Source organism: Macrobrachium nipponense, chromosome 27 (assembly GCF_015104395.2).
Source record: "Macrobrachium nipponense isolate FS-2020 chromosome 27, ASM1510439v2, whole genome shotgun sequence".
Lineage (NCBI taxonomy): Eukaryota > Metazoa > Arthropoda > Malacostraca > Decapoda > Palaemonidae > Macrobrachium > Macrobrachium nipponense.
In genome coordinates, this window is record NC_087216.1 from 36,989,005 (window position 1) to 37,007,235 (window position 18,231).

The 18,231-nt window shown below is 37.2% G+C and overlaps 2 protein-coding genes across 9 annotated transcripts in view; one reads left to right on the forward strand and one right to left on the reverse strand.

The window, feature by feature from the left end:
• The window catches only part of LOC135201022 (band 4.1-like protein 5), a 199,319-nt gene extending 191,712 nt beyond the window's left edge, over positions 1-7,607 (forward strand). For 4 of the 8 annotated variants that reach the window (XM_064229856.1, XM_064229857.1, XM_064229858.1 and 1 more), the window contains 3 exons: positions 3,196-3,274; positions 3,511-4,173; positions 5,549-7,607. In XM_064229856.1, the coding sequence (XP_064085926.1) occupies positions 3,196-3,274; positions 3,511-4,173; positions 5,549-5,743 (937 nt within the window). In that variant the 3' untranslated portion in view covers positions 5,744-7,607. Of the gene's footprint in view, positions 1-3,195; positions 3,275-3,510; positions 4,174-4,518; positions 4,552-5,548 lie in introns of all 8 variants that reach the window. The other 4 variants (XM_064229860.1, XM_064229862.1, XM_064229861.1 and 1 more) reach the window with 2 other exon arrangements.
• Positions 7,608-14,632: 7,025 nt separating this feature from the next.
• Positions 14,633-18,231, reverse strand: part of LOC135201024 (methionyl-tRNA formyltransferase, mitochondrial-like) — a gene marked incomplete in the record, with an annotated part of 74,034 nt that continues 70,435 nt past the window's right edge. The window contains 1 exon segment of the mRNA XM_064229864.1: positions 14,633-16,043. Coding sequence (XP_064085934.1) covers positions 15,514-16,043 — 530 coding nt within the window.

An 18,231-nucleotide genomic window follows, 5' to 3' on the forward strand; every position in this document is an offset into this window, starting at 1 on the left:
ATCATACATCGTCAGGTGCACTTATCAGGTCATACTGGCTTAACTACCAGTTAATTACATGTCTACAGCCATGAGACTTTTCCAGTTATGAATTGGAAATCAGGTACCTTTGCTCTGAGATTAGTCTTAGTTTGTCATGGAACTGGTATCTGTATTACTTTAGCTCTACTGCTATATAGTCAAACCAATCTGCCACATTTTCAAATAAAAATTATGTAGGTTGATAGTTCATTTTATGTGAAAGCTAATTATGAAATCCTAAAGGTCATAAGTACGATAATGAAATTGAACCACTTAAATTATTTGGCATCTCCTGCAAATAATAAAATAAAATGTTATTTAGAGAGATTTGGCACTAGTGATGCCATATCTCTGGAAAACAAAGTGAGGTTCGCAAAACTCTGGTCTCCAAGGCGGTAGAAGAACGACTGATATTTTGCTGGGGCATGATCTTGGTCAGTGACCAAGCATCCACTTTGTATATGCATGAGTTGCCAGATACCACAGATTCCTTGTTTTACAATCTTTGATTGTTTTTACCGGTGTCTCAGCTTCCTGAATGTCATTTAAATCTCTCTCTCTCTCTCTCATTGTGTATGTATGGTTGTCAGTGATTTAAGGAAGGTAAAAGACTGTAAGTTCCATATTTGTGCCGTATGCAATTCATCCTTGACATATGGTGGGGAAACCATTCCAGGGCTGCGCTGTAAGTTGATTTCTGCCGGAAGTTGGTTTTTCTCCATTAATGGTACTTTAACAGGTTATGGCACCATAACTCGATATTGCATCAAGTGCTGAAAATGCCGGTAACTTGATGCTCAACGGCACTGTAACTTAATGCAACATCAAGTTACAGCACTGTATAGTGCAATTAATGGCTCTAAAAAGTGCCATGAGTTAAGGATGCAGTGTATATTAAGATAAACATTTCAAGTGTTAACAGTTAACATAATATGAGGGTGTTTTGATTAGATATATGAAAAATACTAAATTCTGAAATGTATTCTTTCAACGTGAAGCTGACATACGAAACAGCATTGAATTTTAGTGTTCATAAATTTAAATTATCATCTCATTTCATCATATTTACCATAGAATGACCTGAAGATCCCAGTTTTTGGGCTATAGTAGTCTCAAATTTCAAATATCCATTCATCTCTAGATACAGGTCATGGACCTCATAATTTAGTGCTGCTTTTGACTTAGATATTCTTTAGGCCTTGTTTTCATTCTTTAACAGATTATTTCCTAGAATTATTACATTGCAAGGAGTTTGTTAATGGATACTTCTATATCTGCTCAATGTACTGATTACATGTGTTAGCAGGGAATCTATTAAGTGATTTTAGCTAGAATTAATAAATTGTGCAAGTAATAGGGGGTGAATTTGAATTTAGTACTGCTTTCAGCTTATTTGAAAATGTTTATGTGCTGTCCTTGACAGCAAATTCACTTTTGAGAGACATGTTCTAGCTGGTTGTTTGTCAGTCTGAAAGCCAAGCACAATGGATGAAAATGGAATAATTTTTTACTTGGACAAATTTTCCAAAACTGAGTTATGCGAGTTGAGAGCTGTGTGATACCAAGGTACCACTGTACAGATATTCCAGTTTTCCAAAACTGAGTTATGCGAGTTGAGAGCTGTGTGATACCAAGGTACCACTGTACAGATATTCCAGGGTTCTAACATTCAACCCAAGTATAGAATAAGAAATGATTGTACAATTCATAGCTTGCACTTTTGTTGCTGATCTTGGCAGTAATCTTATAAACAGGGAAAGTGAAGCATATAGTATTTTTTTAATAAATGGACCAATCATTAATGAAGTTACTTAGCTACAAGTGAGCTGTAAGCTGCGGATCAAATGGTTTTAGTATTAGAATGTTACAGTATTATCATAAGCTTTAAAAATGATGAGCTTAATTTTTTTTTATTTTCGTTGATAATTTATTTACATACTAATCAAATCAATCATTGTATGTATTAATCTATTTTGTATCTGCATTATTCTTTTATTACATGGGGCAGTTTTTTCTTAATTTAATTGTAAGGTCTCCAAAAAATCAGATTTTTATAGAATTAAAGAAATTGGTGTTGCAGTTTACGTATTTTAATGCTCTAGGTGGTGTTACATTTTGTGTTTATTAAGTCAGCATTTCTTTTTTTATGGAAATTAAATAAGTTTATCTTGCAATAAAATTTTAATTTTCATTTTGTGGAAAATTTTATTACAAAACTTGATACAGTATGTGTAATTATTGATAAATCAATTAGTGAATAAAAGGTAAAGTAAATAAGAAAATTAAAAGTAGAGTGCTTAAATGTGCCTTCAAACAAGATATCTCAAGCCAAAGACTAGATTTATGGTAGAGAGAGGCAGATTAAAAGACAAAAGTAAATAGTAAGTGTTTAGTTTCTTTCATGTAATTTCCTTTAAAAGTAATTTTAAAGCCTTAATTGTTGTATTTGTAATATGTGCTGAAAGTTTCATATACTAGAATTATTTTTTTTCATCTATATGCCATATTTTTTTATGCTACTTGTTAAAACATGATCCTTTTTTCTCTCAGTTGACACTTGCCCTAGTCCTATTACTTGTATCATTCCATCTGTGGAAAATTTTTTTGCCTTAATACTCTGACCCCATTCCCCCCCCCCCCAAAGTTTCATCCTCTGGGAGTACATATAGCATTTCTGATTATGGTATACAACCAGCATGGTGAATTAGTAGATTGATTCAATACTTGGAATTATAATCACACTTTTTTTGTTGTATAAATTACTATATATAAATCTATTTCATGCATATTATAGTATATACTTATGCTTTAGGTTATTGTATACTGTATTTACTGAATATTTAGCTGTCACTTTAAACTTCAAATTATTAATGAAGTAGCGGGTCCATAGAGGGTTCATCCTTGATTATAGATATGGAACTCAATAACAGGCATCACATAAAGGTTAGGCTTACACTCAGATTGCTACATAAAAAAAATTCTGGCTAAAAGGAGACCTGCAAGGTTGGCATATATTATTTTTTACCAAATAAATTCATGTATTCACCTACGTCTGTGCAAGAAAGGTAGTACAGTACTAGAACATCTATGCAGAAATAGGTCAAAACAAATCAAGAGGGTAACTAGGTGTCATCTTACAATAGACTGTATTTATGTTTTCATATGGCTTTTCAGTGGCTCTTTGCCTCGTATGAAAAAAGCTGGGAATGCCGATGTCTGTGGGAACAGTGATGGTGCTACATTTGTCTCTGTGGTGAGTATGATTTGTGTTGATGTTGTTAGCCATAGTTAATGCTTTTGTTTATGGTACTGTTATTTTGCTTTGATTTTGAATTTTATGTAATGCAGTTTTGTTAAGTTGCACAGCTATTGTAATGTTTTTTTTTTCAATACAGTATTGTTTTAGCTTGAGATATATTTTTTTGCTTCCAGAATTAGTTCTGTTTTGTTTGTATTTTATTTTTGATACATTGCTTGATTACCATAAAGGGAGGTGATAAGCTGACATTGTCCCTGGGTGCTGGAGATGCTAGCAACACCAACAACAACCTATCCTCCTCCCTATTGTTGGAAGGTTGGGAAGGAAGAGATCTTCACCCCAGTGAGGACCCTACACCCCTTCTCCAGTTAGAACCTACTCCTGTCACTGTCATTCATTTCACCAGCCCTAGCCAGACAAAACCATTGGATCTCCACAACATTAGTACTCACTCTCATGACCATGCTGATTCCCAAGCTAGTGTCCCTGTCACAAACACTCATAACAGCTTCAATCCTTTCAACCCATTTGCTTCTAGCATTATCAAGCCTGACAATCCTTTCATTAGTTCCGCTAATAATAATAATAATCCCTTCAGCATGTCAGCTGCCCCTGTAAACCCTTTCACAAAGTCCTCTCCTTCTTCCCTGAGCTCCACAACATCCACTTTGACTGGGAGCAAGGCAGCCTCCAGTAGTGAGACAGATGAGGTCACTGGAAATGGATTAGAAGCCAGTCTCAGTCCACCATACTCTCCTGATCCTACTGGAGGTGAAGACATTCCTTCTCCGCCTCAGTCACCTCGTTCTCTTTCTTCCTCTACGTCCTCTCAGGCAAGTTCCCCTCCTGCATCCCTCTCCATAGACCATCCACCCAACCAAGATGTAGAAAAAGTAAGTTTATCTTTGTTATAAAAGATTTTTACTATTTACATATTTTATCAATACTTTATTTGTACTTTTGTAAGGATGATCATGCTCTTTCCTCATTTAAGGGGTCTTCAAAATTTTCAGTTTGTTTCACTTTTTTTTTTCACATACATGTGATTAGAGATTTATGGCATTTTTATATTTCTGAACAATTCACTTTCATGAATGGTTGTTTTATTTTGCTTAGGCCCCTGGTATTCTTTACTTTAAGTAGGTGCAATGATATATTTTTAAGTTAAAAAAGCCATCTTAGACAATATTTTCTTATTTAAATGTATATTTTATTTTCATCATTCCATTTTACAAAAGGAGGATTATGACATTGGTGTCATATGTAAGTCGGTGGGTCACAATTTTAATTTTTTAAATAATTATCAAGTTTAGTATAGAGCATACTAGATGTTATGAAATAGTTTTATCAGATTGCTGAGTAGGAATATGTAACACTCACAGGACCTGTTGCTTACTATGTACTATACGTATTTAAAGATTGTATATTATATCTGAGTAAATATGTGCATACTCCTTACAAGGTTTTATTATGCAGTCATCTCTTGCATTGTCTAATGGTAAATCATTCTGTATTTTGAGTTCACATGTTATGAAAATCCCAGTAGTTTAGTCTAAGGTTAAATATCAATTTTTGGATATTTCTTGTTACAGTAGACCTGACACATCTTTTCATGAAAGTAATTTATGATTTACTTATATGTTGTTAGCTCCCATTTTCAGCAGATTTTTTGTTCTCAAGCTTGCATATTCACAAAATTTTGGCAAAAATAAAAAACTAGAAATGAATTATTCTGATAAAAACCCACAATGTGACTTTTCAAGTAAAATGTCCTGAATGAGAAATTGCACTTATTGTCATATTATGATTGAAATTCATGCCCAAAATGGGGAAGTCATGTTAGTAATTGTTCAACTATATGACATCTATAGTAATTTACACACTGACATACTGACAGCACTACAAAATTTGCATTATGGTTGAAAATCTCATAGATACAGAATAATTTTTAAATAAGCCACTCAGAGAGATTAAAAGAAAATTGATTTCAATCTGTCCAAAGATTTACATATCATTAACAAAATATCCTGCAAAAATGATTCAAAGCTAACAAGTTTCACCAGAAGTCAAAATTTCTGGCAAGTAATTTGCATCCTTGCTTGTTATGTGAACAAAATTCAATACAGTGAATTTTCCAAATAATTAGTTTTATTTTTTTTACATCATTCTTTAGAAGTAATGATAAATTGTGATGGTTTATGTAGGTATCATACAGTACATACTGTATTATGGACTGGTTTACTCATATTCATGTGTTGTATATTTCAGGAGACAAATTTCACGGCAAACCAGCCTGTGACGCGGTCTGTATCATCAACCAGTAACTGCAGCTATGGTATGAATAAGACTCTCCACACTTCATCTCTAAACCAGATGTCCCCTTGGTTGGTGGCAGATCCTCCTGCACCAAGCAACAAGCTTGAGGCCCCCAAAATGCGCACGGTCATTACCACGGAGTTGTAAGGAACTCCATAGTCACGATGCACCTGTTTTATTCTTTGTTTTATCACATAAGAGTATTATCATGTGATTTTTTTATTATATGTAAGGTGTTTTTTGTTTAACTAGATACATACTCCAATCATCATGGGAGTCATTCAACTTATTGTGCTCCACAATAATTGTCAAAGGGTAAAATGTGCCTTCATTTTTCTTCTTTCCAGTGTGTTTAGGAAGTAAGTTTAACAACTTGTAAATAGTCATCTCATATCTTCATAATGAATGGTTAATTGTAAGGGATTTCATGAAATCATGGTTACAATTTTATATATCTATATATTTATATATTTGAATACCTTTTGAATCCAAAAGGTTTAGGAGTTGCAGCACAGTATGTGAAGGATTCAAGTACATTCCTTTTTATTCAGTTGCCCCCCTTTTTTTAAGTTTTAACTGTTTTGCATTTGCTTGTGAAGAAGTTTTGTACAGGCTTGTGCATATACCCTAAACTTACAGGAAAAAGAGCAACATTCTTCAACCTTAAAACTTCTGACTGTTCTCCAAAGGGAGAAGGAGACCAAGTGAACAAGCTAAAGTGTTGAATATCCATTGTAAATTAGCTTGGAACTGCTGAAAATGAAAGGTTTAAGACTGTTGGTCAATTGCTAGTTTTTAGATATAGAAAAGAATATATTCTACTCTTGCTTTATTATTATACTCATCATCATCATCATCATACAGTTAACCATTCCTCATTATATAATAACTGCATATATTTCTGTCTTTATACAATATTGGAGCATTGCTGTTATATCTTGTCTTGAAGCAAGGCCTAAAATGTATTTTGTTCATGCCCTGAACATTTGCTGACTAGGGTTTTTAAGACACTCACTCCTGGCCCCCTATCACAGCATAGGGTTGTCTTTCATGCGGTGTGCTTCACATGCCTTTGCTCAAACAAAAATAAATAAATAAATGAATGACCAACCTCCTAAGAATGTCAACATATGATTCTTAAGTGCTCTTTGTGCCAAACATTGTGCAATATATTCTGATGCTGTCTTCTCTGTAAGGTCATCAAAGAGATAGAAGGGATGCTGTGCACTTTCCCAACCACAAGGCTACTGAAGTACAACCTGCTTTCAAACTACTACTGTCTTTTTTTTTTGTCTCTCTGGGGTCTTTTTGTAATAATAGTAATGATAAAAAGATATCCAGTTAGAGAAAGATGTATAGAATGGACTGAAAGGAAATATTTCACTTTAAATGTTACTTATTTTGATAAAAATCAAGGTTTTATTTTTTGCATATTTCAGACATTTTTAGCACATTTTCCTTCAGTTCTTCTGTATTAAATGTTTTTCTTTTTTTTCATGAATCGGGTGGTTTGGCCTTAACAAATTGGTACCAGGAGTGGTGTAGGTTGGCTAAATCCCTTTTGTTTGGCATTTGGGTTATGTAGAACTAGATCATCCTTAAGCTCTTGCTTTTGTTACTTTACTTGTTTACCTTAGTATGTGGCATGTTTTATTTTGACATGTTGTTACAATTATTCAACTTTTTTTTCTGTGATGTAACAGGTAGAATAATTTTCTTTTGTGATGAACTGCAATGATGTTAATATTTCAGAATTTTTATACTTGTTTCTAAATGAGTTCCTTCGTTCACTTTCTCTTTAATTATGCCTTATCTGTGGAGAAAAATGATGCCTTAAAACCCAGTTATGATACAATGAACACATTTGATGCATTTCATTTATGTTTAATGTTAAGAATATAAATCTGGATGCTTTGATGACTAACATTGAGCTCGGAAAGTGAATGGTGACTTACAGTTAAAAGTGTTATGTATTTGTACATTGAAGATGTAATATATGTGTGATATGCAAGAGGTTTTATTATTTGACCTTAAAAGATTCATTGGATTTTATGAACTTTAGACTGTCAAGGTAACCACTGGAGCACTTGTGGCCATTTAGTACTCCACAGTTTCACTAAGACATAATAGGTTTGACATCAAGACGGAAGAAAGGAGGTGAATCCTACAATGCCCAGTTCAAAGACCCTACTTCTGGTATGAACAAGCCCCACAGCCTATACTAAGTTTGTGCCCAGGTCGCAAACCTCATCAGCTACCATGAACTGGGATCTTGGTACATACTCATAATTCGTATGCCCAGTTCACAACTTGAGTCTAGGTCAAATAACAAAGCTGTTCCAGTACTGTACAAAACCCAGCAACCAATCTGGCTCTGAAAGCCAGACTGACTAGCACCTCACTGGTTTCCCTCACAATGAGAAGTCTAAAAGGAAATGGAAGGAGGGGGTTGTTTCTTCTTGCCTGCACAATAGTGAAAATCAGATTACCTCCATGCTAGCCATCTAGGCTACAATAATGCAGAACCCAAGGAAAAAAAAAAAAGTTTGAGGATCTATGGCCAACCACCCAAAGGTTTTTAAAAAGGAGGCAATTGTGATGTGTTGTGACCACTTTCCCATCATCAGACATTCCAGGGAAGATGACAGACAAGTTTGGTCACCAGGGTTGGTGTTAGCTATAATTGGTCTTGACACCTATCACCTCAATTGACAGTGCAGGTGCGTGGGTTTGCAAGAGGAAGTGAGGAAAGTAATGGAGAAGGGAGCTTTAGGGCAAGTAATACTTCCGTCAAGTGGATTTTACAGCTGCATTTTCCTTGTCCCCAAGGCCAATGACGATTGGAGGGCAGTTATAGATCTGTCAATTTGTCATCAGTTGGACAAAATTCAAAATGGAGACCCCAAGGATGATTCTAGCAGCAGTCAGGGACAAAGATTTTATGCTGACAATAGTCTTGAAGGATGGATACATACTTCCTGGTTCCAATTCATCATTGTTCCAAGAAGTTTCTCCGATTCAGTCTTGCAGAGAAGGCGTTTTACAAAGTCCTGTTTTGGATTAACAATGTCTCCAAGTGTTTAAAAGTGTATTCACTCTCATGTCGACATGGGCTCGTGCTAAATGGATCAGATTAATAAGGTACCTGGATGATTGGCTGGTGATAGCAAAGTCCCAAGAAAAGTTACTTTGGGACAGAGATCTTAGTTTCCAGTTTTGTTACACCTTAGGGATTATGATAAATCAGGAGAAGTAGAATTTGGATCCCAGTCAGAAGCTGGTACTTAGGGATGATTATAGACACAATAAAGGCTAAAGCTTTTCCATCAGATGAGTGGGTAGAAAAATGCAAGAAAGTAGTGAATTCCTTTCTAACAAAGGAAACACAACCAGCGAAGTAGTGGCAAGTAGTTCTTGGAATTCTAAATTTCTTAGAGAAGCTGGTTCCTCATGGGAGGTTACACCTTCAGTCTTTACAATGGAAGATGGAGGAGTTTTGGTCACCAAGTGTAGATCATCCCTGCTGTTGACAGAGGTGAGAAAAGATCTACTGTTGTGGCTGGAAGACAACAATCTGACAGGAGTACCCTTTCAACAACCCTCTCCAGATATGCTGTTCTTGGATGCATCAGTCGAAGGCTGGGCGCTCACATGGAGGATCTGATGATTTCATGAAAATGGAGTTAACAGGACAGAAAACTCCATACAAAAATGCTGGAACTAAAAGCAGCATTTCTAGTTTCAGGAGGGTAGAGGGATACTTGGTGGTACAGGCAGTCCCCGGTTATCGACTGGGGTTCTGTTCTTGGCAGGGTGCTGATAAGTGAAAATAGCCATTAACCAAAACTCGGTGATTAATGTCACTTATGGCACCAAGTCTCAGTTAGTGGCGCCTCTGTTAGGTATGTTATTGCGCCATGACTATTATCGGCACCTTACGGCGCTGATAACCAAAACTTGGCCTGTTATGGTGCCAATAACCGAGTACGCTGATAACTGAGGACTGATTGTATTAATGTTGGACAACACTAAATAGTGGCATATGTAAACAAACATGGAGGTCTGGTATCTTTACTACGTCTCATGACACTTCAACTACATCACTGGGCTGTGGAGAACTAGACATCAGGGTCAGATATATTCCAGGGATAAAGAATGTAAGCTGAGCCATTGAGACCAGATTCTGGGAACAGAATGGTCTTTGCATCAGGAAGTGGCAGAAAGAATGTTTATCTTGTGGGAAAGGCCAGTAGTTGATCTGTTTTCAACAGATACAACAAGAAACTGGAAATATATTGTTCAGTAGTCCTGGACACAAAAACAGTAGCAGAGGATGCTCTACAGCATCTACGGGACAATCTGGACATACTATGTCAGCCACGCTTGGATACAGTCTCTATCTCTTCACGGGTAGACACTATCAAGTATCCTGTGAGCAAGAAGCTTTTCTCAAAAAGCAGTGTCTCAGATGGCTGGATATATCAGTCATTGACAGCGTATACCAGGGAAAGTGGTATGTCTACTGTGATTGGTGTCATAGACAGAGTGGAACTTCTATTCAACAAATAGCCAATTTTCTGATATACCTAAGAAAAGAAAAACACCTTTCTGTGTCTGCCATAAAGGGGTGTAGGGCTGTACTAGCTCTGGTTCTACGGATGAAAGGTGTAGACATTCCTTCATGGGAAGTACCATGTTAATGAAGCAGTCCTATTCTCCTAGAGAACTTAAGTCTCCCAACGGGGATTTAACCATGGTATTGTCTAAGCCTTAATAAGGCTCCCTGCGAACTGTTGCAACAAGCCACTGATAGAAGCTTGACTAAAAACAGTCTTCTTGCTGGCTCTGGCATCTACCAAAAGGGTAGGGAAACTGCATGGTTTGTCATATGAGGTGAAACATTCCAGACGTTGGACGTCATCAGCCTTCGAATTTGTACCAGAATTTGGAAGACTTCGTGGATAATGACCCTGAAGAAATGTTACTATGTCCTGTCACGATGCTGCATGCTTATTTAAAAAGAACTTGACGTCTCAGACCTAGATGTTGAAGGCTTTCAGTTAGCACAGGTCAGGTCAAGAAAGAAGAGTCCAAGAATACAATATTGTTTTGGTTAAGGGAAACAATCAGGAATGCATATTTGACAGTATCTGGAAGGTCAAATAATGTTATGAGAGCTAGAGTGTATGACATCTGGGGTCTGAGCTCTTCTTTGGCATTAAAGAAGAATGTCTGTTCAGAGAATTTTGAAAGCTGGTGTTTGGCTACGTCAAACAACTTGCACTCCTTTTTATTTGAAGGACGTTACCCATAGGTCCTTGGATACTTTTTCCTTGGGTCCGGTGGTAGCTGCTCAACAAGTTGTGTAGCTCATCCAGTACCCCTAGAGGGTCAGTTTGTATCTAGTCTAAGATGAAGGCATGAAAGAAGTAGAGTGAATGAGATGACTGGTCTCTTTTCTTGCCAACATTTTATATCTACTTCTTTACCTACAGGCAGTAAGAAGAATACCATCATAAGCTGGAATGGACTAGATAAGGTGAGTGAGACAGCCATGCTGTTAAGGTGATCAATAATGTAAGATACTTTTCAGTAGCAACACATCCCTCTGTGCAACAAGGAGAGAGGAGTGATAAACTCACATAACAGGATACGTTGGTTTGTTATGAGAACAGAGCTCTCCATCTTCCACAAATACAGTGAACTATGTCATTGTAAGAAACACCCAGAAATATAAACCTATAGATTCTCATATATCATAGGTCCTGAGGTTGAGGTAAATTGTCCCAGATACCTTTTATTTGGAAATTGACTAACGGTGGCAAACTACCAGTCAGTTAATGATGCTTACCTCCCACCAATGAGTAAGTCTATCCTAATGTTAAGACCGAAGTGTTTTGCATATGAACAAAAGACATTTTTTATCAATTTGTATTTTTCATAACTAACAAACATGAGGTCTTAACATATAAAAGGCCCACCTCAAACCACCCCTCTGACAGTTAAACTTGGTTGGAAGAATAACTGAAGCAGTCACGAGATGCCCAAGGCATTGTGAGAGTTCCTACATAGCTTGTAACCAAGCACAAATGCCAATAGTTCCTTGCGTACACAATTTTTATTAATTCTACCAGTTTTCCAGCTGGCACTAGAATATCTTAATGCTAAGACCTCAGGTTTGTTAGTTATGAAAAATAAAAATTCATTAAAAAATTTGTCACTTTTCATAACTAACAAACCTGTGGTCTTGATTGATTGGTTATGAAATCTAGGTAACATCTGGGTAAATCTTCTGGAAACTGGTAAAAAACAATATATGTAATTGTATATGCAAGGAATTGGTGGCTTCTGGCATCTGTCATGAACGAGTGACGCCTTACTTCTTCCAACCCAGGGTAAACCGACTGAGTGGTTGCCAGAGGTGGGCGCTAAATGTTAATAACGCATGTTTGTTAGTTATGAAAAATACAAATTAATTAACAGTTTGTCATTAGTTCATACACGGAACAAACTTGGGTCTTAACATTAGGACAGACTCACTCTTGATGGGAGGCAAGGACATAATCCTCAACCAACTGGAGGTTTGACACACCTGGTCAATCTTCCTGGAAAAGAGAATTCTAAGGAAGTACACCTAAGCTGTTGAACTTACACATGTATTTGTGCATCCAAGGCTTACACTACTGTACTGGGTTTGGTACAATGCCTAAATTCTCTGTGTATGCGGAAGATGAAGAGCTTATCTTTTTCAATAACAAACCAATGTAGCCACCTACACGGGCTTGTTATGACTCCTCTCCCCTTGCCAGAGAGAGGAAGGTTTTGCTATGAAAAGATATCCTTACATTAATAACAAGAATTCTCACAGCATGACTGTTTCACTCACCTGTATTGAGCCAGTTCTAGCTTATGATGGTTCCATCTTCATACCACCTATAAGTAGAGAAGTAAGCAGAAATATGAAAAGAAAAAGAGACCAGTCATCTCATTTGTTTCAATTTCGTACCAACATCTTAGGAAAGATACAAATGGTCCCACTAAGGGCACTGGATGAGTTACACAACTTGTTGAGCAGCCAGCGCAGAACCCAAGGAAAAAGTGTCCAAGGACTTGTGGCCAACGTCCCTCAGGTAGAAGGAAGTGAAAGTGGTTTGGTGAAGCCATGAATCAGCATTCAGAATTCTATAAACAGATACATTCTTAAACATTTCTTTCTTGAACTGGCCCGTGCTAACAAAAAGCCTTCGACAACCCAGTCTGAGGTGTCGAGTTTTTTATATAAGCATGCAGTGATCTAACGGGGCAAAGTAATAATTCTTCTGGATTGTTGTCAACAATATCTCCCAGCGAAGGTATAGAAAAGGAGGTGAGCCTGTCAACCTGAATTGTAGGATTTTGAGTCTTAGACATGAATTCCGGGACAAATTTGTAGGCTATTGACCCCCAGCTCATGGTGTGTTGGACATCATATGACAAACCATGAAGTTTGCCCACCCTTTTCGATGAAGCTAAGGCTAGCAGAAAGTCTGTCTTAAGGGTTTAGTGTCTATCCGAAGCCTGATGTAATGGTTCGTAAGGAGCTCGGGGTGAGGCTACTCAGTACCAGAGTTAGGTCCCAGGCAGGTTTGAGCTCTCAAGGGAAACAGGACTGCTCAGAGTTTTTGATCAGCATCAATAATCTCCCAAGATATGCATATGTCCACATTCTTCATACACAGAGCCAAAGCAGTCCTGTAGCCCTTCATAGCAGAAACAGAAAGATGTTTTTCTGATCTGAGAAAGATTAGAAAATTAGCTATCTGCTGAACGGAAGTTCCGTGTAGAGAGTAACAGCATCGATGACACCAATCACAGCAGCCAGCCCATTACCCCTGGTACACGGATGAGGTAGACTTTCTGAGGTATCCCAACATTTGAGTCACTGCTCCTTGAGAAAAGCTTCTCGCTTACAGGAGGTACTTGATAGTCTCTATCCGTGAAGAGATAGGGAACCTTTGACTGATGCACATCTAGATGTGCCTGGAGCATTCTCAGTATAAGACCAATCATGCAGGTCACTAGAATACCCAAAGGTATCATAAGTCAAGGACCTGTCATACATGAAGTTTCTGTCTGCATAAACACAATGGAAATTTGCACCTGTGGGACAGTTACTTTCTACATACATACTTCAGAAGTATGAAAAAGAGTTAGATTCCAGGGCAGTCCTTAAGCCTAAAAAAAGTGGGAAGACAATTTGCAAAAAGCATACTCAGAAAACCCAATATCAACCCTACACAGCGAATGTCAACCTTCAAAAATGGAAGATCCTTGCATGAAGTCAAATGAGACTTCATGTGTGAGGCATTACAAAACTGCTACTTATTTGAGGGAGAAAATGAGGAGACAATGTGTTGGATCACCACCTCCATGTACACACAAGGCTTTAACAAGGCAGTCAGAGAGCAAGAGCAGCTGACATCTACTCTTGACCATGCCTGAAGAAAAGTGGTGATAAGCCAGTGAGTGGGTGGTACCAAATCACTCATCCAGCCACCAGCATCTAACCACTCTTTTACCTGTTCCCAGCTTTCCTTCAGGAACATGCCTACAAAATTATGGTTTTTATTTGCATAGGAACATAAATACATGTGAAGATAAACAAATCAACAAAATACATACATGTGAAGATAAACAAATCAACAAAATACAGTACAGGCAGTTCCCGGTTATTGACAGACTTGGTTGATGGCGATCCAGTTTTATGGGCTAGACCGGTGATTTATGGCATCATAATGGGCAGAGTTTCGGTTATTGGCACCAAAAGGGGGCAACAATAGAGTTATGGTGCCATAACATACCTAACAGAAGTGCCATTAACAGGTCATCGGCACCATTAACCGCAACTCGGCACCATAAATGCCATAAATTGTAGAGTTCCGGTTAATGGCGGATAACTGGGGACTGGCTGTATCTTGGCAGACTTCTACTGAAAACTTTCCTAATGCAGTATTAATACCTTCCATTTTATAAATAAAAAATAAATCAAAATACTACACAGTATGTTGAAACTCAGGTTTTTAAAGTGTTTTAAATTATTTATTTACAATATGCACAGAGTTCAAGTATCATTTTACCTATAAACCAATATGGATATCTTGACATCACTGTATAGTATTCATTTGTAGTATGTATTGCATACAAATAAACAAGTATGAATATGTTTATAATTGCAAATCATCCATGTTTTTTCATGTAATTACCAAGGTTTCTATATCAATTTATTTAACAAACTTCAAAAATCTTTAGGGAATTCAGTAAATTCTGATAAGTTTCCTACCAATCAACGCTGGTCTAATTTAATAAAAAAAAAGAAAAAAAATTCTGCCAAGAAAACTAAATACAGTACTACCTATATGTGATAATTTACACGTCTCATAATACTGAATATTTCTTGAAGGTTGTGTAACCTTACCAACATAATATGCTAGGAATGCATAGGAAATTCTGTATTAAAAATAACTTTGACATCACTGTAAAACTTAATTTTGTTTTTAGACTGTGAGTCATTTAAAAATATATAGTGAAGAAAATTTTTCTCTCATCAGAATAAATTCTGTAGGGTTATTCTTTCTTTACATTTAAAACAAATATCCATATTCGATGCATACCTTACATAATCCAAATGCATTTTACACTCTTATAAGAGCCATTCTGAACAATTTTCTATTTCTTGTAGATGGCATAGTATGGGACCTTAAAGTTTAATAATTTACTTCTTCACCCAGCAAGTATTACACAGTAATTATTGAGAACAACCATCTTTAAACATTTATCTAAAATACAGTAAAGGGTTACATGAGCCTGAAATGGGTAAGAATAAAATAAATTTGTTGTAATACTGAATAGTTTAAATTTTTGTACATTAATAATCAACATTACAAAAATTCAAGCTGTTTATGAGAAATTTTACTAATGAAACCATTATAAAATTCATGGGCACTCATTGGTTTCCGTCCTCTCAGTAAGATTTGACTAAAACTCACCCAATTATCCAAACATTTTACATTCAACGTTTTTGTCTTTCTGCCATATATAGCTGTTCCAGGTTTAACAGCTGTATCCAGAATGCCCTGGTCACATGAGCCACTGTTGTATGATACAACAACAAATTCTTGGACTCTTTTCTGATCTTTGCAATTGCTTTTGTTACTTATAACATTATCATGTAGATTTTCTTTTTTACTGAATGTGTCATGAAAGGTTTGTTTTTCCAATGCACAGTTATCACTCTGTTCTGGAAATGACCATTCTTTATGCATTGTCATATTCCTAAGTTTTACTGGAACCCCCTGCCACGTAGTCCAGAGAGGAAAATAATCATCAAGTGCTCTGTACCTTGCTTGAATATCTCTACATGTATGAACGTGCCACTTTATTCGGGAAGTCTTCTCACTAACCTTCGGTGCTGAGGAGAGAAGAAATAAATCATTCTTGTGGATTCCCTTTTTTTTTTAATAAGAATATCCTTTATTTCGGTTCAGGGCCATATACAATGAACATACAAAATACACAGTAACATACACAATCTAGATATATAAGTCAACATGATAGGAAAATAGTAATCGGCACTTATCCACAAAATAGCTGAGGTAGCATAAAAGATAGTAATCATAATACTGGTAATGGTAATAATATTGGTGAGAAAAAAAAAAAATGCATTGAGAGTTATAACAGTTAGTGCACAAATTATATAGCTTAGGTGGTTACAGTAGTTCTGGTCCAGAGGGCTAAATACATAAATTGAATGTAAAAAAAAAAAAAAAAAAAAAACTTTAACTTGATAGTAATCACAGAAATAATGAAAAAATAAAATATCAGCAATAAATATAATAATGACAAAATCTGCAGATGACATCTTGCTAATACAGAGATTAAGTCCTTTAGGGGACAAAGGCCTCATTTTCCCATCTTTCCCACAATTTAGATCTTCTTGCTTCACTCCTCAGGATGCTTTGTATGAGCGAGTTGCCGCTGTTTCTCACTTGGGTTACCAGGCTGGACATTGTTCGCCTTACAATGATTTTTAAATTGTCCAGGTGGTTTTCTAAGAACATCTGTGTGGCGGAGTGGTAGCGTGGAGTGTTTGTGAGGCGTCTCAGAATGTCATTGTGCACAACAATGATACGTCTCATAGTCTCTCGGGTTATAGTTCGTCCAGAGGGAACACCCATAGATACTGTAGCAGTACGAGCGGAAGAGCAGCAGTTTCACGTCTCGGTGAGAAGGCAAACCTCCTTGCAATCATGTTGCCAGTTGCACATAGTTTTACGACGCCTCTGTTCAATGTCTGCCGTATCTTTTAGGTCGTCGGTAATAATGTGACCCAAATACGGAAATTCGTGCACAAATTCCAGCCGATGGTTTCCGAGGAAAATTTGTGGTTCTGCAATATGCTTAAGCGATTGCGGGAGCAGCGACATGCACTGGGTCTTGGTTTCGTTGTAGATTATATCAAATTCCTCTGCATATTAGCGGCAAGTGTCGATGAGTTGTTGGAGGCCATGCACTGATGGGGAAATCAGAACCATATCATCGGCGTAACAGAAGTTGTTTATAGTTGTTTCATTGACAGTGCATCCGATTGGGAGTGAGTTCAGTTTGACATTCAAGGCATCTGTGTACGTATTAAACAGGTATGGAGAGAGAATGCCCCCTTGCCGAAGCCCGTTTAGGGAGCCGAAGGTGTACGATAATACGTTGCCCCATTTGACACAGAATTGCTGTGTGGAGAACCAGCAATGTAAAATGCCATTTAGATATAGGGGTGTGCCCCTTTTATGCAGCTTCAGGAATAGCTTCAGGTAGTTTACTCTGTCAAATGCTTTTCTCACATCTACGAAACACAGGAAAACCGGAGATGCTGATGATAGGTAGTAGTTCAGCAATTCTTTCAGTATGTAGATGCAGGTGTCGGTTGAGTGGTTTGCTTTAAACCCGAACTGGTTGTCAGTGGTGTGTAGAAAGGGGAGAAGTCTCACAAGAAGAACTGACTCGAGTATCTTCGATGCGATCGTTGTGATTGCAATTGGCCGGTAGTTGCCAGGGTCAGCTGCATCCTTTAGCTTGTTTTTGATTAATGGTATCAAGTGAGCTAAGAGTAGGGAGTCTGGAAGAAACTGGTGAATTATGCACGCATTGAATAAGGCAGCTAGCAAAATGTAAATTATCGGATGGCAGAATTTGAAAGCCTCTGCGGGAAGACCATCACAGCCGGGCGATTTATTATAGGTATGCTGTTTATGGCATCGCTGATGTTACCTGGCGTAATACGGTCTGCAAAATGAAATTGAATGTTGTCATTAAGGAGGTTATCTACCTCGCTTCGGGAATACTGATCATTTATGCAATTCAGGATATTGTTGAAGTGATCACCCCACATCCTTGCGATAGCCTCGTCTCCGACTGCTTCCCCTACTCTCTGTGATAGCTTTTTAGTTTTGGGATTTAAGGACTGGATATCTTTCCAAAGACGAGGGTAATCACCAGATTCTACGTTTCTAGACATTGCATCGGCTCTTAGTTGTTTTTCATTTAACCCTGCAGTGCTTAAGAGCAAGTTTGAATTGTGCTCTCGCCTGCCTCATTAGTAATGC